Below are 19,434 nucleotides of genomic sequence, written 5' to 3'. Positions count from 1 at the left end.
TTGATTCTTCCACCACCACCTAAAATGATACGGCTTCTAGTTATGTTGTCATATCATTTATAATGGACACCTGCAAATGCTAGTTTTAAAAATATTTTCCAGTACGGTCAGAATGGTATATATCAGTGGTTTGTAAATCACCTTCTCTATAAACACCTCCGTACTAACCCATCTCACCCATTGTCTTGTTCTCACTCACCATTGCCATGATCAGCAATTAGAGGTGTAATATCACATCCTCTAATTGGATTTACTTTCTGTGACCTGGCATAAGGCTTTCTTGATGACGCAAAGCCTTTGCTGCATTCTATAGTGCAGATGTTGGGGTTACTGGTGACACACCAGCCCCTGTTCTCAGTTGCTTGAATGCAGAGAAACAGCTGTGTAACTCCTCATCTAAGAAGCAAAGCCGTTTTTTTGTTCTGCGGTTTTCCAAACCGGAGGCAGAACACAAAGGATCTGAAGCCAGAGAAATGTGAGAGGCTCTGGGGCACAACTAATCATTAATGTTTTCACAACAGGGTTTTTGTATAAATGCTGCTTTGCGTTCAGCGTCCGGGCTCAAGACCAATGCAGTGTGTGTTCCCACTGAGGCACACGAGAGGTACAGCAGAACGGAAGGGAACCAGTCTTCATGGTTTTCAGCCTTCATGGTCCTCCTTAAATGACTGTTGTAACAGAGTGCGATGTGTACCCACTGGGCCCCTTGCAGAATCCTGTGGAAATTAAACTGAAATGGTCAGTGATCATGTAGCATGTGTAAGCAGCAGATTATCTGTTGTGCACATGTGTGAACGGTGACCCCCCCCCCCACACACACACACACTCCCTATTTTCTACTGTACATATTTTTGTATAATTTTATGTATCCGTGACAACGATCCTATTGGAAAGTGATTTTATTATCCATATTCGAGATTACAGTCCACTTTTATATGTAATAATGAATGAGCTTGCTGTAAGGTATCTCCTAATGGAGAAAGCATTTTTGCTTCTTGTAAAAGGCTTTCTATTTATTTGTTGCTGAACAATGCAGAAATCATTATAGATTGCTTACGTCCTCCTTCCCTAGCTGAATGCAACTTAACACAAACCCAAACTTCTTCAAGGACTATTTACATTTTAAACTTGGATTACAGTAGCTTAGTGGTTCCCAAACTGTGTGCCTAGGCACCCTGGGGTGCCTCAGGATGCTTCCAAGGGTGCCTCCGTTGGGGTTCCACAACCAAAACGAAATTATTTATACTCAGTGACAGGCAATTCCAGTGCTGGTTGTTGCCAATCATAAAATGTATGGACAGTTAGATCCACAGCTGTGTTCCCCACCACATAACGGAACCTGAGGGTGACCGTGAAGCACAATTTACTTTCATTTTTATTTATCCATAAGAAACTTTGTGACTAGGGGTGCCCTGAACAAATGCTGATATTCTAGGGTGCCCTGATCAAGAAAGTTTGGGAACCACTGGTTATGTTGTTAGTAGTAGTATTGTTGTTATCCTTTTATTTATATGGCGCAACAAGGGATCTGCAGCGCCCAATTACAGAGTACATAAACGAAAGGGCAAAAGCAGCGACTTACAGTTGAATACAATAGAGGACAAGTACATAAACGTTGCTGCATCAGTATACAATCCTGAAATAAGTATCAGCGTGGCAGTGCTCACAGCTTAACATGTAAAATTCCTCCTCTCATCGGCAGCTTGCTCTGTGGTTGTTTTATTATTAACTACCACTTAAAATGGAAATACGATCTAGTCACAGTTAGAATATGGTCTTCCAGTGAGTTGGCTACATTAACTTCTGTCAAAATATAGTATATTCATTTTGGAATCATTTATGCTTTGCAAGGGCTGTAACGCAAAACATGTTGTATATGTTCCTATGCTGGGTACACACCAGCATGATCCTGCTAGTGAGCAGTTCGTCACAGGAAGGTACGACCCTCTCACGAGCTGCCAGCCCGCCACCGACGGCGCAAAAAATGCCCCTGATGTGATCGTGATCCGATCGCAACCTGCACCCACTACAATGGTCGTTTCTGAGATCCTACCTGCTGCAGGTAGGATCTCAGAAAAGTCCTAATGACCCGTGGGGCCGTGCATCGGATCGGGATTGCATCAAAAGGGCAGCGAAATGGCCCAAAACATGGCCGATTTACATACAATTAGTCGAGATTGTATCTAAATTGGCTCGTTTTGGGCCATATCGTCCTGGTGTGTACCCCACATTGGTTTCTATATCAGAATCAGAATCATCTCTATTGGCCAGGTATACTTGCGTATGCTTGGAATTTTTTGTAGTAACAGTGCAGCATCAATCAGGAAACACAAAGGGAGTTGGAAGATAGGCATAAACATACATCACATACATTTCACATATATCTAGAACAGTTCGAGTTAGTATTTGGTACGTTCAATACGGTTTAGTTGGTGGACAGCTATTGGGAAGAAGCCTTTTGTAGTTCTTGTCGTCTTTGCTGGGATGGACCTAAAACGTCTGCCTGACGGAAGGGGTTCAAACAGGTTGTGGCCAGGGTGTAGCTTGTCCGCCAAGATCTTTCCTGCACGCTTATTGACCCTGGCTAGGTATAGTTCTTGGACAGGGGGGAGCTCCGCCCCAATGATCTTTTCTGCCATCCTCACCACTCTTTGCAACCTTCGTCTGTCATTTTCGTTTGCTACTCCGATCCAGATTGTGATCGAGGAGCAAAATACAGACTCTACTATGGCAGTGTAGAAGATGAGCAGCAGCTCCTGCGGGATGTTGAATTTCTTGAGTTGCCTGAGGAAGAACAACCGCTGCTGAGCCTTCTTGACAGTTGTAATGATGTTGGGACCCCATTTGAGGTCACAGGAAATCTTTGTTCCTAGGAATTTGAAGGAGTCGACCCTCGACACTACTGTCAGATATTATGAGTGGGTGCATGGCATTTGGTTTCCTTCTGAAGTCCACCACCATCTCCACCGTTTTGAGGGGGTTGAGGTCAAGGTTGTTTCCGCTACACCATTTAGTTAGCCGATCCACCTCCCGTCTGTATGCCGACTCGTTTCCATCCATGATTAGGCCGATAACCGTTGTGTCATCTGCAAATTTTATAATTTTTACTGACTGTTCTGCTGAGGTGCAGTCGTTTGTGTAGAGGGAGAAGAGCAGGGGGGAGAGGACACATCCTTGAGGGGCACCGGTGCTAATTGTGCATGTGTTTGACATGAATGCGCCTGCTTTCACCGCCTGTTTCCTTTCAGTCAGGAAGTCAGTGATCCAAGAGCATGTAGGTTCTGGGACTCCAAGTGAACGGAGTTTTGGCTCCAGGATGTGAGGGATGATAGTGTTGAATGCCGAGCTGAAATCAACAAATAGTATCCTTGCATAGGTGCCTGGACTGTCAAGGTGCTGTAGAATGTGGTGCAGCCCTAGGTTGACTGCATCCTCGACACTTCTGTTTGCTCGGTAGGCAAACTGCAGGGGGTCGAGGTGAGCATTTGTAACAACTCTCAGGTGGTTCAACACCATACGTTCAAGCACTTTCATGACCACCGATGTTAGTGCAATCGACCTGTAGTCATTGAGGTCTTTCGCAGTTGAGCTCTTGGGAACCGGGACGATAATTGAGCCTTTGAAGCAGGTGGGGACCTTGTACATTTCTAGTGAAGTGTTGAAAATCCTGGTAAAGATAGGGGCGAGCTGTGTTGCACAGGTCTTGAGGGCAGATGGATAAACTCCGTCTGGGCCTCCAGCTTTCCTAGGGTTGACCCTCTTGAACATTCCTTCTACCTCTGTTTGGTCCACCCGGAGAGTCTGGGGGTGGCAGTTTTGGAAGGAGGGTAGGCAAGCCGTTGTGCCCCGGTCAGGGGTAGGACTGATGCAGGTAGCTTCCTTCTCGAACCTGCAGTAGAAATCGTTCAGCTTGTGCACTAGTTTCTGGTGCATGGTGGAGGGGGTTCGAGAGATCTTGTAGTTGGTTATAGCTTGCATGCCTCTCCAAGCTGCCTGGCACATGGGGAATAAGTGTGATAGATATAGATTTGTGTTATCCCTTTATCCCTTCCCAATTTGCGTATAAAAAAGTTCAGGTTTTAACGGAGCAAAGATGTTATAAGTTCCAGTGTAATAAGGAAATATACAGTATAGGGTCACCCAATCATAATTTGTTCCTCAAAGAAGTTTCTACATGACTGTTCCATTTGTCTATTGAACATTCACGATAAGGACCTGTGAAACCGTTTGTCATATTTACATGCTTTGTGTCAAGTTTTTATATTATACACGGGTTGTAATCCATTTAATCCCCCCCCCAGCTAATCGTTTTAGCTTCCAAATGGGACTTTTCACGTTGCACAAATTAGTTTGGTCTGGGATTAGAGGAATAGCCTCCCATCAGAGGTGGTAGAGGCAAATACAGTAGTACAATTTAAACATGCTTGGGATAGGCATTTTGATATCCTTACAAAAAATAAGGATCAAATATGGTTTGAGGTAACATGTTTAAAAAAAGGGGCAGACTAGATGGGCCAAGTGGTACTTATCTGCCGTCAAATTCTATGTTTCTATAAGCAACTGTGCGTTGCTAAACCCGACCATAATGAGCTTGAGAAAAATCAACCTGCGATCTTCCGTCACCTTAGGCTGCAGTATAACAATAAAATATACTGTCCTGTGAGTCTTTTGGGTGTGTCTGGTTCTGGTCTGTATTGGCCTACGTCCTGTAATGGTGAACTGGAATCCTGAGAAAGGACTGCATAACTGACTTTATTTAATACCAATAAGCTTAATAAATTTCACTTGCATGTACTGTACGTGTACTTTTTAATTCCACCTGTCATTGGGCCTTGAATTACTACAATAGAACAATATGAGCATATTCCTGGTTTTTCCAAAAATATTTTAGTAAACCTCAAATATTACATTGACAAATGGAAATCTTAAAACTCTGAATTAGATTTAAGAAGTGCAAACAATAATTATTTTTTTCCATCACCACACATCATGAGTATAGCACATAGAAACAGGAACATGTACTTGAATATAGAGTAGTTACTCTAGTTATAACATGAAATAGGTGTAAAATATGGAGATAAAGAGAGAGGGGGAGTGTCACAGCTATTCGCTAGATGAGCACATATATACTGTGATGTGATATAAGGTGAAATAGTAAGTACTAAAAAAAACCCCACTAGAACACAGTATAACTCAATGAAAAACAAAGGGTGAGATTTAATAGGAGAAGATATTTAGAAAGTGAGAGATTTGGGAAGAAATCTCCAGTTTTTTTAAAGCGGCAATCATTTGATTTTGCAGTGTAAATGATTGCCGCTTCCCAAATCTCTCACTTTCTGAATCTCTCATCCTATTAAATCTCACCCATAGTATATAAATGCCTACCCTTAATTCCGAACCACCGATCCGTTCATAGACCAATCCACCCAATTAGGAAAAGAGGTAGGTAGAGTGTAAAGGTATAGTGTAGTGAGAGGTATAGGGAAAATTAAGGGGTGGGGGTGGGGAGAGAGTTATTTGGCTATGTTTAAATATGGCTGGGGGTTAGACATTCATTGCAATGTAGTTTCCAGCCAGTCCATGGTAAATAAGAAGAGTAATCTAGATGTGGCCATATAAATAAAGGGTGTGGAAATATGAATCCTGGCTTTGTTTTTTTAATGGTTCTCGGATATAGGTACGTAATATACAGTAATCAGATGCTCTGCTTTCAACCTCAAGAACCTGTCCTCTATCAAGCATACCACCACACAGGAGCGGGAAACGGTCATCTATTAGAATGAACTTAGGTCTACAGTCATTAGGTCGACCCCACTAGGTCGACTGGCAGGAAGGTCGACCTGACTTAAGGTCGACATGGGCCAAGGTCGACATGACTTAAGGTCGAATTTGCATAAAGGTCGACATGAGGAAGGTCGGCTGGTCATAAGGTCGACATGGGGTTTTTCACTGTTTTTTGAGCCGACATGTGCCGACAGGCGGTATTTCATGCCCTACCATCCACAAGGGCGTGGAGGAGGTTATTAAAGCTGTGGCGAACGAAGCGAGCCACCGTGCCCGAAGCATTGCGAGCGTCCGATTCTCATTGCCAACTGTGTCTATGTCGACTGTGTCGACATTCGGATAAAAAAAAAACCTGTGAAAACCCCATGTCGACCTTCCTCATGTCGACCTTTATGCAAATTCGACCTTAACTCATGTCGACCTTGGCCCATGTCGACCTTAAATCAGGTCGACCTTCCTGCCAGTCGACCTAGTGGGGTCGACCTAATGACTGTAGACCTAAGTTCATTCTGACAGATGTACCGATTCCACAAGAGCACCCACAGCTTTCCCTCTGTACCTGTACACATTAAAAATGATGAAATAGTGGCTTGCAAACTATTCAACCACCTACAGTAAACTGATTTGTCTAATACAAAGGACAGATTGTTCCATACAGGATTTTTATTGAGATCCAGTAGGCTGAGACTGTAGTGAAGGTGCAGAAGTCAGGAGCTCTACATGGGAGGGTGGTTAGAAAGAAACAAATATTGTCTGGTGTTTTCCAGAAAACATCTGTGACTTAAATGGGTATCTGGATCGCAAGTTGAGACCATATGCTCATCATGGCAGTGGTCAACACCATTTTTTTTGGGGGTGTGGGGGGGGGATATTATTGCATTTGTGCAACTTTTTCATTCTTCAAAATTATTAGTAGTATTAAGTTTCATAGGGGATCTGCATTACAGCATACATAAATAAGCAAAGCAAGAAAACAGTGACTTTCAATTCAAGACCGTATACATTGCTGTATCAGGAGGCAGTACTTAAATAATAATTAGAGTAGCAGAAAACCAAGGGATTTGGCGCCATTAATGGGTGTCCGAAGATGGTTTAAGTAAGAGAAGGAATGGCACATGAGGGAAGAGGGCCCTAAAAACTAGCTAAAAACTCACTGGGGACATATGTAACAGCACTACTGAGGACATGATATGTAACTGGCACTATATATATGTACAAGAAAATGATTGCTTGGCATTCAAATTCAATATCTGAGATAGTACACAAATTTTGTTTCATGTTTTGAAACCTTGTTTTTTGAACAAATAAAATATATTTGTGTGTATTTTATGTGGTAATAAAATGTATTTGTGTTTATTTTATGTGTTTATACAGCATAAATGCAAGATACTTCAAAATACATCATTGAAATATTCAAATATTCCAAAATACAGAATAATCCGTTATCCAAAATTCTCCTGGTCCCGAGCATTTTGGATACGGGATACTCAACCTGTTACATTTCATTTTTTTTTTAATTTTTATAATAAATCTGCAGACAAGGATGTGGATAAATTGATCTGCAGATGGATCGGTAGTGTGTTCTCCATGCACACCGCCCGATCTGTTGTGACAGGTCACAACTGGGTGGGTGCATTTACATGCGCTGGCCTAGTTGAGTCAGTCACCCCTGGTGCGGGTGTATGGGCAGTCTGCAAATCTTCCCTATACAGTACATCTTTAGCTAGATCGGCTATTGGCTGTGTTGGATAGCCAACCTGATATGTCTGTGAACAACGTCATTCACAGACGTATTGCTGGTACACACTGGCCGATCACTAAACAATATATTTAGGTTGATCAAGTGATAAAGCAATATATTTGTAATGCAGACAGATCTGTTTACTTTTTTAAAGGGTGAACTATACTTTGCAAACAACTGTTTTTCTTTTGTGGCGCAATTTTTATGAAACGGAATGAAAGTAAAAATATAAAAAGGAGGATATAGAAATTAGTAATTAGTATACATGGATGTAGCATGATGGCCTGACGTCAGGATTTCGACAGTCAGTATACGGATATCAAAATCCCGACCGTCTGTACTCTGAAATAGGGGGCAAGCACAAAGAAGTCCCTTGGTGGCTCGCTGCACTCGCCACAGGTTCTACTCTCCCTGTGTAGGGTCTGTGATCCTTCACGGGCATAGCCACTGTCAGTCAGGATCTCAACTGTCCAGCATTTGAACATGTGAGCACAGATTTACCAGTTCATAATCTTGGCCACATCCAACCTAGAAAAGATGCTGGTAGCAGTGTCTGCCCAAAACATGTTGCCATATCAACTTGTACACACACCCTTTGACATCAATTCCAAGATGCCAGCTTTATATATGTGATTTACTTTGGTGGGAGAACTTATGGGCGGTATGTAATAGGCATGGCATTGTGGATACCATACATCATGGCACTTATTGGGTATATACTGCGGCACTTGGGGGGGGATCTAATTCAATATGTTTCAGTAAGAATGCAGAATAAAGCCATAGGCTGGGTCAAGGCTCTGGAATGCATCACATTGAGGAGTTTGGTTCATATGGGAATGGGATCAAAATGATCTGGCACATGACTGGGGTGATTTTCATTGTGCTGACATGAGCAACTAGCCTGCACGCCCATATTTTTGTTTACACTCTCCTCAGGTTTGGGCACCATATCCAGAACTTTAGATTAGTTTAAGTGCACAGTTATCAGCGGTGAACCCAGTTTTAGAGGTAATTATATGTGTTTGTTTCACCAAAAAACACTCTAATATGGGAGTATGTATTTATTGTTTAATGACATATGCGGGGTACACACCAGGACAACCCGCTCACGATGCACATCGTGAGCGGGTCGTCAGTGTTTCTTCCGACCCGCTCACGATGTGCACCGTGATCCGATTCGATGGCGACCCGCACCCGGGAGTATGGTCGTTCTACAGATCCTACCTGCAGCAGGTAGGATCTGAAGAACGACCGACCGCGCATCGGATCGGTATCGGTCCACACCAGGACAGAAAAGGGCCCAATCACCACACAATCTACATCCAATCGGTCGGAATTGGATCTAGATTGATGGGATCTGACCCCTGTCGTCCTGGTGTGTACCCAGCATAATCTATACAATAATGTATTGTTTTGGAATAATTGTTCTTCCTCTTTTAAATGGCAGTCTGCTAAGTGCATTACATTTTTATACCAGTAATAATCATTGAAATTATAAACCCTTTTCTTTCAATGACATTGTCTGGTTTTCCACAGGAGTTATTCTCCCGACTTGTAGCAGTTCTGGTTATGTGACTTAACATATTTGTACACAGTGGATTTTATTTCATTACAGCAAACACAATTGCTGGCAAGGACAGTGGCAAATTAGTTAACACACTTGCGGTTTCCGACAGCGTTTAAGACGAAAGTGTGCAGCAGCAGAATGTGTGCTAGCTCCCATTCATGAGTGTTATGCTGGGTACACACCAGGACGACTAGGGCACGATTCTGTCAATTTAGATCCAATTCCGACCGGTTGTATGCAGATTGTATGTACTATCGTGTGTTTTTGACATTTATTTGATCCGATTCCGATCAAATGCGCGTTCACGCCGCTCGTTTGGTCGCATCTTTGGTCCTACGTGCTGCAGGTAGGATCTGTCAATCCCAGGCCGACCGACCGTCAATCGTATGCAGATCGTGAGTGTTTTTTGCCGCCTCCGTCGTCCGTCCGTCGGTGCGTCCGTCGTTTGATCCAGCCTATTTGAGTGGCATTTCCTAAACACTCCCCCGGCGCCATGTTTTTCCACATAGCAAACAGCGCTGGCGCAGCAGTTGGACTCTCCTTCTTGTCTCATCTCCCAGAACAACAACCTGGTATGTTTGCACTCCCAATGCTCTTCTATGCATGCCCACTGTTGCCACCAATGTATATAGTGTGTATAAAGCACTGGTTTGGCAACCGTGCACCCGACCATGTCACTGTTTTTTTTGGGTGGGCCCCATGTCTGTGTGTATACATATAACCAATGTCCACCATTGCAGTATTCCAAGCACTCCTCTCTGCTAGGCCCCATTCACCTGTGTGTGTGTGTTTGTGTATATATAGATATATATACATAAACCATTGTCCACCATTGCAGTATTCCAAGCACTCCTCTCTGCTAGGCCCCATTCACCTGTGTGTGTGTGTTTGTGTATATATAGATATATATACATAAACCATTGTCCACCATTGCAGTATTCCAAGCACTCCTCTCTGCTAGGCCCCATTCACCTGTGTGTGTGTGTTTGTGTATATATAGATATATATACATAAACCATTGTCCACCATTGCAGTATTCCAAGCACTCCTCTCTGCTAGGCCCCATTCACCTGTGTGTGTGTGTTTGTGTATATATAGATATATATACATAAACCATTGTCCACCATTGCAGTATTCCAAGCACTCCTCTCTGCTAGGCCCCATTCACCTGTGTGTGTGTGTTTGTGTATATATAGATATATATACATAAACCATTGTCCACCATTGCAGTATTCCAAGCACTCCTCTCTGCTAGGCCCCATTCACCTGTGTGTGTGTGTGTGTTTGTGTATATATAGATATATATACATAAACCATTGTCCACCATTGCAGTATTCCAAGCACTCCTCTCTGCTAGGCCCCATTCACCTGTGTGTGTGTGTTTGTGTATATATAGATATATATACATAAACCATTGTCCACCATTGCAGTATTCCAAGCACTCCTCTCTGCTAGGCCCCATTCACCTGTGTGTGTGTGTTTGTGTATATATAGATATATATACATAAACCATTGTCCACCATTGCAGTATTCCAAGCACTCCTCTCTGCTAGGCCCCATTCACCTGTGTGTGTGTGTTTGTGTATATATAGATATATATACATAAACCATTGTCCACCATTGCAGTATTCCAAGCACTCCTCTCTGCTAGGCCCCATTCACCTGTGTGTGTGAATAGCAATCTGCACAATAAAATGTATAGTGGTTTTCATAAAAGTTTATTAACATTTTAAATACTTAAAACATAAGAACTAGGTAAACTGGTAACTATAACTATAAAAATTTAAATATGAAACAAAACATGGGTATAACTATAACAACTAAAATGGTTTTATCTTTTTACAGTCCCAATGTCCAACGCAAAGGAACAAGAGTTTTTGGAAGGGTTTATTGAAAAATATCGTACACACGAATGCCTGTGGAGAACCAAATCCAAGGAGTATTCAAACAAAATGAAAAGAAACCAAGCCTTGGAGGAGTTGGCACGCTACAGTCTTCCATTTCACCCAGAGGCCAATGTTGAATGGGTGAGGAAACGCATCCAGAATATGCGCACGGTGTTCTTAAAGGAACACAAGAAGATGGAGGCTGCAAAGAAGTCTGGTGCTGGAGTCGACGAGATGTATCAAACATCGCTCTGGTACTATGACCGGTTGACATTCACCCTCAGCCAGGAGTCGATGAGGACAGGAGTAGTCCTTATGGTCGAACAGGAAAACCAAGAAGTCGCGGCGCAGGAGGAGGAGGAGAATTCGCAGTCTGCATCGGTGAGTCTATTTTTTTGGCTATCTAATTGATTCCTCCTGCCAATCCACAGCGCCCTCCCCATTAAAGTAGGCCATGTACTCTTCCCTCACCTGTTTGGCTCGTGCACTCCCTGTGTAGCGTTGTGTTGGGGTTTGCAAGGAGGATATCTGCACTACCTCCTCTGGCAGTTCTTGGTCTTCTTGGAGTGCTGTGCCTGTAGCCCTTTGCTGTGTGGCTTTTCTGCGGAGCAAATTGTGCAGGACACAGCACGCCGTGACAACCCAGTCAATTTTGTCCACCCTCAGGTTAATGGCAGTGTGAAAAATGCGAAACCGGCTTGCCAGGATGCCAAAAGCATTTTCCACAACACGCCGTGCCCTGGATAGCCTGTAGTTAAAGATCCTTTTGTCATGGTTCAGGCCCCTTTGCGCATATGGCTTCATGACATGCTCGTGCAGGCCAAAAGCCTCGTCAGCCACAAAAACAAAGTTAAGCCCCTGTTTAGTTTCCTGGACAGACGGCAAGTGAAGGGTGTTCGCTATGAGCCTTTCGTAGAACTTTGTGTCCTTGAAAGTGCCACCATCCGATGCACGGCCATTCCTTCCTACATCCAGGAAGATAAACTCATAGTTGGCATTCACCACAGCCATTAGTACAATGCTAAAATAGCCCTTGTAATTAAAATAGTAGGAACCACTATTGATAGGCTGGGCTATGCGGACATGTTTGCCATCAATGGCTCCACCGCAATTTGGGAAGTTCCATCGCTGTTCAAACTCCTCTGCGATGACTTTCCATTCATTCACGCTGGTAGGGAACTGAAATTAGAAGTAAATAGAATTGATTAGTAAACATGTTCAATTTTTTTACAGCTTGGTGACTACCCACCTGCAACCCCAGACCTATCTGTCCTATCTGATAATGCATGCACATCTAACGAAGTTCCTACTCCGGCACGCACTCCGCCACCCACCCTGGAACCCACTCCACCACTCCCCCGTGCCAAAAAAATGCGTGGCAAAGGAAAAAAAGGAGAAGCAGCGGCACATGAAGAATTTATGATGCGGGCACATCAAGTCCTGCAAAGAAACCCGGACAAACATGACAACTACTTCACTTATGTGGCAGAGTGTGTTCGCAACATGGCTCCTGACCAGCAACTTACTTTTGAAAAGTTATGCATGGAGTTGGTGTATAATGGCAGTTTAGGGTATCTCAACAGTGGCACTAAAATAGTTGGCATTGGTAGTGCACCAGACACACCACTGTCATTAGAATCACCAGTGCCTACTCCGCCTGCCACCGTAGCAGGCCAGTCGAGCACAATTCCAACACATACCCAGTCAACACCTACACAGCCTTCTCAACCCCCCCAGTACCGTCAATTCTACAGTTCTTTACTGATAGAAGATCCAGAGTGTCCTGTTTTTGAGGATCTGTCTTAAAAAATAGGCTACTTTATCATTTACCATCGACATGGTCTCAGCTGCAGGTATGTGATGGCCACTGCTCACATGGCGTATGGCGCACATCAATGGGGCCGGGACCATTGCATCTGCGCCATGCGCCATGTGGGCCGCAGCCTTTACATATCTGCAGCAGACATCCTCTGCCACACAAGGGCCACAGTGTGTATTTTTGTTTATTTATATGCTGCTACCTGTACCTGCATTACCAGAGGGAGAACAGGATTCTCCTCAATCTGGATAGCAAACTCCATTTATTGCCCTTTTTTCTTTGCCAATAGTATGGGGTACTGTGCGGCAGACATGGTCTCGGCTGCAGGTATGTGATGGCCACTGCTCACATGGCGTATGGCGCACATCAATGGGGCGGGGGCCATTGCATCTGCGCCATGCGCCATGTGGGCCGCAGCCTTTACATATCTGCAGCAGACATCCTCTGCCGCACAGTACCTTATCCCTACTGTTGTAAGGGCATGTTCCAGAAGTTACCAGAGTGTCTTTTGTCTTGGTTTTCTACATATATGCTGCTACCTGTACCTGCATTACCAGAGGGAGAACAGGATTCTCCTCAATCTGGATAGCAAACTCCATTTATTGCCCTTTTTTCTTTGCCAATAGTATGGGGTACTGTGCCGAAGACATGGTCTCAGCTGCAGGTATGTGATGGCCACTGCTCACATGGTGTATGGCGCACATCAATGGGGCGGGGGCCATTGCATCTGCGCCATGCGCCATGTGGGCCGCAGCCTTTACATATCTGCAGCAGACATCCTCTGCCACACAGTACCTTATCCCTACTGTTGTAAGTGCCTGTTCCAGAAGTTACCAGAGTGTGTTTTTTGTTTTTTTATATGCTGCTACCTGTACCTGCATTACCAGAGGGAGAACAGGATTCTCCTCAATCTGGATAGCAAACTCCATTTATTGCCCTTTTGTCTTTACCAATAGTATGGGGTACTGTGCGGCAGACATGGTCTCAGCTGCAGGTATGTGATGGCCACTGCTCACATGGCGTATGGCGCACATCAATGTGGCCGGGACCATTGCATCTGCGCCATGCGCCATGTGGGCCGCAGCCTTTACTTATCTGCGGCAGACATCCTCTGCCACACAGTAGCCCGTACTTATTGGGAAAGTTTAAACTGGGTCATACATACTTAAATCTTTATATATAGTGTGTGTTTTTGTACAATATCTTTTATATATGGTATTATAATATATTTTTGTTGACACAATCTATTTACTATTTTACATGTTTTAACCATGAAAGGCCTAAAAAACCTGTTTCTGTCCTAGGCCTAAATTATAAATAAAAATATTTTGTTTGCACAATAAAGTGTACAGTGTATATTTCATCCTTACCTTGCAATACTGGTACTGCAGCACCTTCACAATGGCTTTGCAGGTCTCCGGGATGATGAGGCCCAAAGCTTGCGGGGAGATGAGGGATCCAAACTTTAGGTCAGCAAGAGACCGTCCTGTCGCCAGAAACCTCAGGGTGACCACCAGCCGTTCCTCAGCAGGGATAGCCATGCGATACTTGGTATCCTGCTTCTCGATGTGGGGAGTCACCAGACGCAGCAATTCCTGGAATGTGGCATCATCCATCCTCAAGAAGTTACGGAAATCGTCTGGGTTATTCTCCCTGATGTCCCTGAGCAGTGGCATGTGCGAACGAGTCTGACGCTGAAGTAGCCACTGCTTTGTCCAGCATGATCTTTCTCTCCTGCGCTGGGCTCTCTGACGCCTGAGCTTCAAAACTGCATAATAGAGCAGGTACTGTTGCTGGTGACTACCCATCACTGCATTCTCCATAGTGCAGGGTTAAAAGACACTTTGTAATGGCAGGCAAAACAAAGTAATGTGTAAATAGCTATGTCCAGCGTTCAGCAGGTATAAACCAAGCCTCACTAGTAACAAAGCAGAAATACACTGGTTTAAAATGGCTGCTGCTATTCCTATCCCCCTCTGCTAGTCCTCCCCCTCTGCTAGTCCAGCCCCTTCATTCAAATTTCAAAGGCCCATCTGACGACGGTCGCATGTGTTCTTGCAAAAAAAACAAAAACCAGCGATCCGACCGTCTTAACGACCATCGCGGGCGCATCGGGATCGGATCTAGATCGTTCCGCAAAAAAACACAATTTTTGCTAATCGTTTGCTGGGGACTGCCTGGGAGCTCCCGGGAAGTCCAAGGGAAATCGTTCCATGGTCGTCTATCGGTCGTGAACGACGGTGGTCGTCCTGGTGTGTACCCCACATTACTGGCTGCAGTCTCTGCAAGCAGGTGGTCTTGCTCTGATAAGCCTTGTGCTTTACATTGCTGCCATGGAGACCCTCTCACATGTAATATCAGAGGTTTTCCCAGAGAGACAGATCACAAAGTAGAGTTTGGTTGTAAGGATTTGCAGTGTCTGGGTAGGTTTTCTGCTTATGCTAATGCAGACCTGGATGAGCAGCATTAATATGTAATATGCATTGAGATGGAGGGAGGGGGCTGGAGAAGATGGTGTGCGTGATGCTGAGGTCCACAGCAGGTGCTTGAAGGGGAGCGCAGGCTCTGTGTCGAGGACACAGCAAAATTACCATTGGCATCTAAGGGGAAAACCATCCGCCCATCTGTCAGGTTCAGGACAGAGCTTTCCTTCCACCCCCTCCCTTTCTCCCTTTGTACCTAAGGCAGCCCCCTCCCCTTCATCCGCTTCCACTCCTCAGTGTAAACACAGAACGTGAACTTCAGGGACACAAAGCAGCAGCCTTCTCCCTCCCTGAAGATAGAAGCTCCATTCTTGTATGAATTTGGATCTTTTAGCATCCCTGGTACTGGGATCATCTGTTCTCTGCTTAGAATCTCTGTTCTCTACTGCTTGATGCTTCCCTCCCCCTGCCTTCCTCTCTCCTGTGTTCTTTCATTTACTGTACTCCTTTCCTCTGCAAAGCTTTGGCCTGTCCCCTGCAGTCTCTTTCCTCTGTGCTTTACCTATTGCTCCCTGTCTGAGAGATGACATGCTTACTTTCCCAGGCAGCTGTCGCCCTGGCCTGAACATCTTCCCCAGGGCCACTAGTCTCTGATGACATGCAGGTTGGGATCTGAAGAACCTCCGGAGTCTGACACCATGGAGCCTGTGAGCCACCAAGGGATGCCTCGTCTCTCCTGGATAGATACACTCTACAGCAGTAAGTGCTTTGCTACGTTGGGCAGGTGATATTGCGACTGTGCATGTCACCTACATTATTCTCTCTTTATGTGTATGGAGAACTGTGTGTGCAGGTGTGCAATATGCCTCTGTATAACAGAGATAGATATATAGATAGATATATTTACAAATCTAGATCAGTAGGTCTTTTGATGCAGTCATTTACCAATCTGTTTACTGTAGGTGAAATGTACTGGTAAATGTACATATAAATAAGCATTACTGCTAGGTCTGACTGCTTGGGCAGTAAATATAGTCTGGCCTCTGAAGCAATCGTTACTTATGGGTTGTGCTACATTTGTTGCATAACCATTGTCCCGAATCTGTTTCTATTGAATTCTAGTCCATTTTGAGCCATGTGAATGGATTTGTTGGGTACCTGTGGCCAGTGTGTAACCAGATACACTGCACCCACCAAACACCTATAGAGGATGCACACGTGATAGTAGTAGATCACTACAAGAACCCATGTGACATTAATTGTAAGTTAAATAAGAATACCAAATATGAATTTACTGCATGTAGACCGTGCTCCCTGTCCTTAAGGGAGGTCTGATTTCCGGTGCTCTGGGGGAACATATACTGTACTTGGATATGATGGTCATCTTTACATGGGATCAATTTTGGGTGGTAAAAGTGTGTGTTTTATAAAATAAAAAATGCATACATAAACAGATTTGCCATTTTTCTTGTATTTAGCTGTTTTTTTCGCTGTGCTGTATGGCGGTTTGTGTGTGTATGCTCCTTCCTTGCATAAACCGCTTGCAGCGCTTTACTTCCCCTTGTGTGATCCTGCTCACATCTGGTATTCTGTGCTCATTCTCTCCCAGCTGGGGCTGGCATTGCTGCTCAAATTTGTCTGGCATTGGATTGATCAGCTGTCTGCCCTGTCTAGATCTATGTCAGTTCCTGACTCTTTCATTTTCTCTCTTTGATGTATATATCTCATATTCTGCAGTGATGCATCTGCGGTTATATTGTCCTGCTTTGTAATCATTTCCTATAGTTTTTTTTTTTCATATGCTTTTTTTAAATTTTACTATCTTCTCCACAAACGCATATACCTAAAATAAATAATGCGTTAAAAGAACTGCATATGAAGTGTGTGTGATATTGTGACGGCTTGGCATTGTGCCCTCCGTTATTTGCCCAACAATGCATTATTATGCGTACAGGGTTTGAATCATTTTGTGCTGTTCTGGCGGGCTGCATAGTATAAATCAGTCATCCTGAAAAGAGCGGCTGGGAGATGGTGAATGCCAAAGGTTATGTTTATGGATGAACTGTGACGGTTACTTTTAATTCAGAGAAGCTTGTAGGCGGATGATGAGGATGATGATGACAGGTGAAATATAGATTGCTATGTTTTGTAATTGGATGAATGTTGGTGTTATAGTATTATTGATTTGCACCATGTCAGCTTGTGAATAATGTGATTTATTGTTCTACAAAAGCAACACAACCCTATATTAAATTAAATGTCATATGGCTTTTATTTAAATTATTTTTTTAATTAATATTCTTAAATATAAAATGAAATTATATTGGGGGGAAAAATGGAAACCTACTTCCATTTTCCCATTTTAATATGACTGGCTGATAGGGGAGCTGCATGCTGTACTGCTTGCGGACTGCTGAGGGAGCCAGTTAGGGGAAAATCCGCTGATGCAGTATCTGAGAGCTGTGAAATTGCCATATTGTGACTTTCAATAAACACCAAACCACCTGGAAAATGCGCACAGCAGTATGTGCAGTATGTGCCCTGTTTATAGCTGTGTGATTCCAGTCATCTACTTTTAGTCATCTGAGGGGCTCAGCAGTCTGTGGTGTTAAACTAGTGCGATCACACGTTTCCATTCTAATACTGGTGATTCGTGGGTTTAGGAAACTGGCCTTGAGCTAAATGTATAATGGTACATGTACTGTGATCCTGGGATTTAGAACACAACCCTTTTGGGTACACATTTGAGTATATTAAGCTGCAGTCTTAATATTTAGTATTGTTCTATGTCATATGCTGATGCACAGCACCAAAGAACAGTATGAAAGCTGTTGCATAAACTTAATATATTATGAGCCCAAGTGAGCAGTGTATGACATGTTCTCCAGCTTATAAAAATGCTGCTATCACTTTTAAATATTATTCTCGTGAAATACTTTATAAAAATCCACCTTTGCTGATACTCACAAATGGCACCAGGGCATAAATACTGGAGACCATGGATGGGCAGTCTTCTCCTGATTGACCATCTTTGTTGCTGCTGGGGAGGTAGAACAGAATGTGTACATTGACATGCCATGGGTAAAAAACACCTGTTCTGGCATAGCAGTGCTTGTAGCTTCTGAAAAGCCTCAATGCAAACATAGCGCCCCCGTAACTGTAAACATAGCGCCCCGTTAATGCGAGTACGAACATGAGTGAGTATGGTAATGCTGAAAGCCATGTTCACCGTATACATACGGTATACATACATTGTATATGTTACAAGTGGCAGTAAGTAGTACACCTGAGAACTCTGGGCATGACACATATTGTGTGGTAGTGTGTCATGTACTGTAGGCAGATGCATACTGCGATTTGTAAACTGTTTTCCATTAACCCAGAAAAAAATATATGCTCATATAATCAATGAAAGTGTATAGTATTCTTTTTAAATATCATTGTATTTGTCTATTGTTTAAGTCTAAATCAAAGCTGTGGTGGTTGGTAAGGGAAATGCAGGTTCTCTATTAGAGTGATTGGATTACAGTCTGTTTACACACATATCGCAGTTTAACACTGCACAGCACATAATAAGTCCCACTGCATGAATGCATAATCAATAGGGGAAATGAACTCGAAGCACTAGAGCCTCCTGGAAGTGTAATCCACCATAATCAATTTTATAAACACTCTACCTGCTTAATAAAACCGCTCACGCACGTGATTTTCTTGTACTGCAGGGTAAGGCAGCTCGGGCACATCCCTGTGTGTTCAGAATGACTGTTAGCGATATCATGCATAATCTACTGTACAATCTTCTGAATATATCACCCCCTCCAGTAACTTTCCTACAGCAATGCATTTGTGTTATGATAGCCTAGCAGTGTCAGGAATAGAAGTACACAATATTACTCTTCCCACACAGCATCGTTAACCTGAAACGGATGGATTAAAAGATGCTCAGGCACGCTGCTTATACAAATTGCTGAAATCAAAACCATTTCCTGTTACTTTTCAGTGCGCAGACGATTGGACTGAGAGAATGAGAATGCAGAAAACATTATATAGCTCCAATGTAAACCCTTATTTCTCTTACATTCTTATGGGATACAGGGAAGTTGTTCATAACAATGGGGAAAAGAGGATATCCGAAGGAGACAGGCACATATAAAACTTTATACTGGGTGTACTGGCTCCTCCCCTCTGTTCCCCTCCCTCTAGTCGTTTGAGAA

At 43.6% G+C, this 19,434-nt stretch overlaps 1 protein-coding gene across 4 annotated transcripts in view; it reads left to right on the top strand.

Annotated features, from left to right (window-relative positions):
• Window positions 1-19,434, top strand: part of ABR (ABR activator of RhoGEF and GTPase) — a 381,486-nt gene that overhangs the window by 73,495 nt on the left and 288,557 nt on the right. Inside the window, exons 1-2 of one of the 4 annotated variants that reach the window (XM_083172285.1) lie at window positions 15,318-15,593; window positions 15,825-15,979. The exons of 1 other annotated variant lie outside the window; for it this stretch is intronic. In XM_083172285.1, coding sequence (XP_083028411.1) covers window positions 15,874-15,979 — 106 coding nt within the window. In that variant the 5' untranslated portion in view covers window positions 15,318-15,593; window positions 15,825-15,873. Of the gene's footprint in view, window positions 1-15,317; window positions 15,980-19,434 lie in introns of those variants that run through there. 2 more of the 4 variants (XM_083172284.1, XM_083172283.1) reach the window with 2 other exon arrangements.

Source organism: Crinia signifera, chromosome 2 (assembly GCF_055691185.1).
Source record: "Crinia signifera chromosome 2, ASM5569118v1, whole genome shotgun sequence".
Lineage (NCBI taxonomy): Eukaryota > Metazoa > Chordata > Amphibia > Anura > Myobatrachidae > Crinia > Crinia signifera.
Note: the sequence above shows the minus strand (reverse complement) of the source record. Positions and strands in the feature narration are given on the sequence as shown.